At 48.8% G+C, this 6,914-nt stretch overlaps 2 protein-coding genes across 6 annotated transcripts in view; both read right to left on the bottom strand.

Moving 5' to 3' along the window:
- The window catches only part of SAMHD1 (SAM and HD domain containing deoxynucleoside triphosphate triphosphohydrolase 1), a 69,628-nt gene extending 67,433 nt beyond the window's left edge, over positions 1-2,195 (bottom strand). For 3 of the 5 annotated variants that reach the window (XR_004274079.1, XM_032295017.1, XM_032295016.1), the window contains exon 1: positions 1,772-2,195. Coding sequence is in view for 4 of the 5 variants with exons in the window: in XM_032295017.1 (XP_032150908.1) it covers positions 1,772-2,081 (310 nt within the window). In the remaining variant the exon portion in view is untranslated. The remainder of the gene's footprint in view (positions 1-1,771) is intronic. The other 2 variants (XM_032295018.1, XM_032295015.1) reach the window with 2 other exon arrangements.
- Positions 2,196-4,355: 2,160 nt separating this feature from the next.
- LOC116562725 (perilipin-2) lies at positions 4,356-6,092 on the bottom strand. Its single transcript, XM_032295014.1, has one exon. It carries the CDS (start codon positions 5,999-6,001, stop codon positions 4,688-4,690), a length of 1,314 nt encoding a protein of 437 aa, XP_032150905.1. The 5' UTR covers positions 6,002-6,092; the 3' UTR covers positions 4,356-4,687.
- Positions 6,093-6,914: the final 822 nt, after the last annotated feature.

Genomic DNA, 6,914 nt, shown 5'->3' with positions numbered 1-6,914 from the left:
AACAAGAGTGAAACTCTGTCTCAAAAAAAAAAAAACTACAAAAAGTTATCTGGGCATGGTGGCGCGTGCCTGTAGTCACAGCTACTCAGGAGGCTGAGGCAGGAGAATTGCCTGAACCCAGGAGACGGGGGTTGCGGTGAGCCGAGATCGCGCCATTGCACTCCAGCCTGGGTAACAAGAGCGAAACTCCGCCTAAAAAAAAAAAAAATCCAACAGAAAAAGGGTCTTCTTTTATAGGGTAAAGGATGGGCAAGCAGAAATAAGCAGAATCTTTGGAAGGGAACCTGGACGAGCAAGGGAAAATGCTCAATGTAGTCCAACAGGACAGCATCCCACTGTGGTCAGCCGATTCTCAAAAGAAACTGACCAGAGAGAGAGGCATATTCCACTACTTCAGTGCCTGCCTGCTCAGATCTGGGGGTAAGCAAGAGTTGAGGGACCCGTAAGGCAAGAGAGAAGTCTAAATAAAGCTTGGTCAAAACAAAGCAGCAGGTAAGACACGAGCAACTGGAAACAGTTAGTCAGTTTTTACCAAATGAAAGCACATAGTGTCTTTGATAGCACTAGGTTGTGGGTTCAAGAGAACACACATCATTCTGGATAGTACAGAGTTCATTTATAAAACACCACTGAAACAGCCAACCACATTTTGAGACAGAAAATATGGAACTACTTCACTCCGCTTGTTGCTAGTAAAATAAAAAAACATAATAATCCATCCCAGCAGGACAAAAGGGGAAAATAAAAAAGAGAAATGCAATTTCCCTCACCCATTCAAGCTATCTTTGGGTCCTGAACCACTAATGTTCCTCCTACCCCAGTTTCCAACCTAGGCAAACAGGGCTCCACCTAACAAATGCAAAAGTTTACTAAATTTATAAATCTCAACCACCAAAGAACCACCTTCCTTTGAACACCTAGTGGAAATACGGCAGGAATGAAGTCTCACACCCACCGCAAAAAGTTGAGTAGACTTCACACGGATGGATGCTTGGACACGAATCAGTAAAATCAGCTTTAAACTCAACCTAAACACTTCTACCGGTAATGTGGCCAAATTGTTGCATGCTAGAGATTCAGTGGTCAATGGAACAACCTCAGTGTTCAGATTGTAGAGAGGAACCTGCTTTTAAAAAGCAAAACATGATCCTTACCATGTTCTGCAAGTGCAGTCAACACACACCTATCGGGCGCTACTGGGACGCTAAGGGAGGCGATGGGAATTCCGAGATTAACCAAAACAGTACCTTCCCTTTCAGGAAAAGCCTCAATTCAGGGAGGAAACAGAAAGTTAAAAGTCCCAGAACATCCTCTCATGTGGCAAGTGTTCAAGCAGCTGCGGTTAGCGCAGAGGGGTCCCCTGAGCCTGGCGAGCCTGGATGACAGCAAGCCGCCCACCAAGGTCTGGGGAAAAATCTCCTTCTAACTAAAAAAAAGACCCGAGTCTCGCCTGTCCGGCGCCGGGCTGGCAAGTTACTGAATAAACCCACCAAAGTCAGATCGCAATCTACGACTGCCTCTCCCAGGTCCTCAATCCCGGGAGCCTGCTCCCATCCTATGGATCGCCTACCCCAGACGCACCCATGTCTCCTTCCTCCGCCTCCGGGAGTTGGTCCCGTGCACCCCTGCCGCAGGTCCGCCCTCCTGGGAGCCCCCAGCTGCAGGGCTCGCTCCTCGGCCTGAGTCCTCTCGTGGGGCCCCCTCCCTTAGGGCGCCTGGCCCGCGCCCCGGGTCGCCGCCCCTCGTCCCTCAGCCCCTCCAGCGCCGCTACCTCGGATGTTCTTCATCAGCCCCGGCTCTTTGAAGCCACCGCGCCTGAGGAAGGAGCACACCTGCTCCGGGCCCCAAGTCTTGTGGTCGGGATGGAGTTCCGGGCCCAAGGACCGGTCTGCCTCTGCGGAAGGGGTGTTTGCGGGGGTTCTCGGGCTGTCATCGCAACGGGGCCGCTTGGAGGGCTGCTCAGAGTCGGCTTGCTGCATGTCTACACCCGGCGTCCGGCACAGCAAAGTCAAGAACCGCGGCGCCCAGCCCTCGCGCAGGCGCACTGACAGGAGGGACCTGGCGGGGAGTCCGGGGAGCATTGGCAACCTACTGGCCTCTCGCGCAGGCGCACTGACAGCAGGGCCCTAGCGGGGCGTCCAGGGAGCATTGGCTACCTACTGGCCTCCCGCGCAGGCGCACTGACAGCTGAGCCCTTCGTGCAGGGCAGCCCCGCGGCGCTAGCCCCAGGCCCCCTGCGCAGGCGCAATGGCAGTCCAGTCGCCCTCAATCCCTCCAGGCCGCTGGACGTGAACGCGGAAGGGCGTGGCTAGAAGCAGAACTGAAGGCAACGCTGGTGGAGGGCGGGGAAACAGCGCGTCCAGCACCCCACCCCCAATTAGGGGCTCGTCTGGTGAATTGGGGGTATCCTCCTTCGAATGAGTACACTACCTCCCGCACCTTAGCTGGGTTTCAGATACCCCAAACTTCAAAGAAACCTAAAAGGCCATCAGGCTGCCAGCACCTTCCCAGTGAAGAGAAAAACAGTCAAGGTGCTGAACTGGAAGACCCCGGAATGATTTCAGGTGTGACTTGAGGGTGTCTTCTTCATTCCACAGTATTGCTGGGCAACTAGAAGGCCCTGGGATACCTGTTGTCTGGTGTCCACACAGAAGGGGACTTCAGACTACTTTCCAACTGGAGACAGATCCCTCCATCCCAACTGCATTCCCAGAAGAAGGGAAGTGGCCAGTCTGATTACTTAAAATTTAGCTTCCGAGGACTTTTACTGCCTGGTCCTGAGAGCAGGTGAAAATGGCAGGCATTTTCCCGTCACTTAGCCCCTCTGCGGCAGGACTCAAAGTTCCCTATTAATACTGGTCCATGCAATTGACTGGTAAAAGGACCTGTCACTATTACTGCTAATAAAGCCAACACACCTTCCCAGCAACCAAGCAATAGACCTGTTTAGGGGGGTAAAGGTCGAATGAGGCGGATTAGCTTATCATCAAGCAGTATGAACTAGTGATCTACTGGTGAGCCAAAATATTGTTAGCAAACAGAGCTTTACTGTGTGCCAGGCACGGTTCTAGGGCTTTACAAATACTAAATAATTTTATATTTATACATATTACTTAATGAAATAAATTAAGAAATTATTTAAATAGTAAATCATTTTATAACTTCTAAGGGTTTTACAGATATTACTTCATTTAATTATCACAATTACCTTAGGATATAGGAAAAAGTAATTTGCCTAAGGTCTTTTTTTGAGACAGAGTCTTGCTCTGTCCCCCAGGCTGGAGTGCAGTGGCACAATCTTGGCTTACTGCAACCTCTGCCTCCTGGGTTCAAATATTCTCATGCCTCAGACTCCTGAGTAGCTGGGACTACAGGTGCATGCCACCAAATGTGGCTAATTTTTGCATTTTTAGTAGAGACAGTATTTCACCACGTTGGCCAGGCTAGTCTTAAACCCCTGACCTCAGGATATCCCCACACCTCAGCCTCCCAAAGTGCGGGGATTACACAGCCAAGCCCAGCTGCCCAAGGTCTTACAGCTAGGAAATGATGAAGCCTGTATTCAAACCCAGGAGATGTAACCTGGCTCCAAAGTCCATGCTGTTGCTAACTTGCCAGCCATTGCTTGTTAAAGGGGGTTTGGGACTGGGTGCAGTAGCTCATGCCTGTAATCCCAGCACTTTGGGAGGCCAAGGCAGGTGGATCACTTAAAGTCGGGAGTTTGAGACCAACTTGGCTGACATGGTGAAACCCTGTTTCTACTGAAATACAAAAATTAACTGGGTGTGGTGACACATGCCTATAATCCCAGCTACTCAGGAGGCTGAGGCACAAGAATCGCTCGAATGTGGGAAGTAGAAATTACAGTGAGAATCTTGCAGCTGCATGCCAGCCTGGGTGGCAGAGCAAGACTCTGTCTCAAAAAAATGAAGTGAAATAAATAAAGGGTGTTTGATATAAAACTATTTTCTATTGTTTAACCCACAATTTTCAATTGCTTCCTTTTCCTGCAGACCCATGGGGGAAAGTATAAAGAGGTGTTCTGGCCGGGCTCCGTGGTTCATGCCTGTAATCCCAGCACTTTGGGAGGCCAAGGTGGGTGGATCATCTGAGGTCAAGAGTTCAAGACCAGCCTAGCTAACATGGTGAAACCCTGTCTCTACTAAAAACACAAAAATTAGCTGGGCGTGGTGGCACATGCCTGTAATCCCAGCTACTCGGGAGGCTGAGGCAGGAGAACCACCTGAACCTGGGAAGCGGAGGTTGCAGTGAGTTGAGATCATGTTTGTTCAAAGCAATTGCTTTTAAGAACTTTTTTAAAAATTTCATTTTATGTAATTTTATTTATTTATTTCTACCCCAGCCCACATGAAGATGTTTTTATTCAATACAAACAATAACAGAGGCAACACACTGGCCACAAAATGAGAACATAAGTGCACTTGAATTTTTTGTGACTTCTGGCTAGGCTTTGACAAGACTATCATTCTTTTCTTACCAGGTAAACAGAATTCATCTGCTAATGCCAGAAACTTTAAAGCTCTTAATTCAGCTGGAAATAACTATAATTGAGGGCCTTTTTACTAGCTACTTGCTTCCCAATTTAGTGTTGTCTAGTAGGTTAATTTCAACATAACAAAAAGTGTCACCTGGCTGGCCACATCATGCACTTGTGACACGGGCAGGTTTAATGAGTTTTGTGCTCAGATTGCTGGGCCTCTTGGCTGCTCTTGTCCATCTCTGCACCTTGGTCCTGAGCGTTCTGAGACTCAGTCATCTGAGGATAAAAGGGACCTACCAGCCAGTTGAGGGGCGTGTTGTTAACAAAATAATCCATCATATCATCTAAAGATTCCTTCATTTTCTGTAGCTGCCCCTTTCTAAAAGTGAGGAGGCTGTCAGAAACCTCCTTAAAGGAGGCAGCATTGCGGAGCACTGAGTAGATGTCACCGGCCATCACCCCTATGTGCTTGGCCTGATCTTGGATGTTCTGTGGTAAGCCTTGGATGTTGGACAGGAGGGTGTGGCATGTGGTCTGGAGCTGCTGAGTCAGGTTGTGGGCAATAGCAAGAGTACATGACCCGATATGCTCAGCACAGTGGGACTCATCAGCATCATCATATCCAATGCTCCTTCTCCACTCCACCCATGAGAGGTAGAGTTTATCCTGAGCGTCCTGAATTTTCTGATGGGTATTATGCACATTCTTCCTGGCAGATTCAATCAGGTGAACAGTAGAATGGAGCTGAGAAATGGTCTCTTGGTTTTTTTGCTTAGCTTCTTTAGCCCTGCTGAGAGACTGCTGGTAGGTGCAGGAGCGAAGCTTGGTAGACAGGGATCCCAGTCTAACATAATAACTTGGCTTCTGAACCATATCAAATCCTTCAACTTTTTTTGCTTCTTTTTCTAGTTCTTCTTCAGTGAGAGGGAGGTACTGTTCTACCAACAGCTCTGATTTGGTAAGTGCATTTTCTACACCACTGCTCACGAGCTGCATCATCCAACTCCCCAAGACTGTGTTAATGCTGCCACTAACCACAGACTTGGTCTTCTCCACACTGCCAGTCACTGCCCCTTGGGTCTTGTCCATCACCCCTGTGATTGTGCTGGCCACGGAATCCTTGGCCCCAGTCACAGTAGTCATCATACCATCTTTTGGCCCAGTCACAGCACCTTTGGCATTGGCAACAACCTGAGTTGATGGCTGATTCAGATTAGGCAGTCGCTCCTCCATCCTGTCTAGCCCCTTACAGGCATAGGTATTGGCAATTGCAATTTGTGGCTCTAGCTTCTGGATGATGGGCAGAGCACTGGTCAGGGCCACAGAGGTGATGGTCTTCACGCCCTTCTCTGCCATCTCACACACAGACTTCAAGTAGGGATACTGGTCCTTTGTATTGACATAGGCCGAGGACATGAGGTCATATGTGGAGCTTACCAAGGGCAGGTTGACCACCTGAGTCACCACACTGGGTTGTGGATCAGCTGCAATGGATGCCATTTTTCTTTATGGAGAGAGAAATTATCGGACGGCAGCGAAGGGCGAAGAGTAGGTGTGTCCCAAAGGCGACTCCGGCAGCCACAACCCAGGCAAAACCAATTTATTTATTTTTTGGAGGTGGAGTCTCGCTCTGTCTCCCAGGCTGGAATGCAGTGGTACAATCTCAGCTCACTGTAACCTCTGCCTCCTGGGTTCAAGTGATTCTCCTGCCTTAGCCTCCCAAGTAGCTGAGATTACAGATGCATGCCACCATGCCCAGCTAATTTTTGTATTTTTAGTAGAGACAGGGTTTCACCATGTTGGCCAGGTTGGTCTCGAACTCCTGACCTCAGGTGATCCGCCCACCTCAGCCTCCCAAAGTGCTGAGATTACAGGCGTGACCCACCCATGCCTGGCCTAAGCCACCACGCCCAGCCAGCGAGTCTTATTCCAACATAAATTTGCTTGAGATCCCCTACGTTACAACAAAAGGGGAACTTACCATCCAACCATTAGAAGAGCTATGAAGAAGGAGTCACTACGGAAAGACCTTAGGTTTTTGATGAGAATATTCAGACATTTGATCAACCAACCAAAAAGTCCACCCTATCTTTGTACTTCTGAGGCAGGAAAACACAGTCTGAAGGCAGAAAACATAAGGCTGATTCACACTTCAGCTACGACAGGAAATATCAAATGCCAAGCAAATGGCTTTGTAAATTACTTCATCCTCTTCATTTACATAGGGCATACACCAAGTGACTAATGGAAACCCCTAGAGGATATTTAAACCCCCACACATTCTGTAATGGGGCCCTTAATCCCCTATGCTCGGGCCACTCCCACACTGTGGCGTGTACTTTCATTTTCAATAAATCTCTTCATTCCTTCCTCGCTTTGTTTGTGTGTGTTGTCCAATTCTTTGTTCAAGACG

The sequence above is a fragment of the Sapajus apella genome, unplaced genomic scaffold (assembly GCF_009761245.1).
Source record: "Sapajus apella isolate SASKATOON/1434 unplaced genomic scaffold, GSC_monkey_1.0 scaffold33, whole genome shotgun sequence".
In the NCBI taxonomy this organism is placed as follows: Eukaryota; Metazoa; Chordata; class Mammalia; order Primates; family Cebidae; genus Sapajus; species Sapajus apella.
Note: the sequence above shows the minus strand (reverse complement) of the source record. Positions and strands in the feature narration are given on the sequence as shown.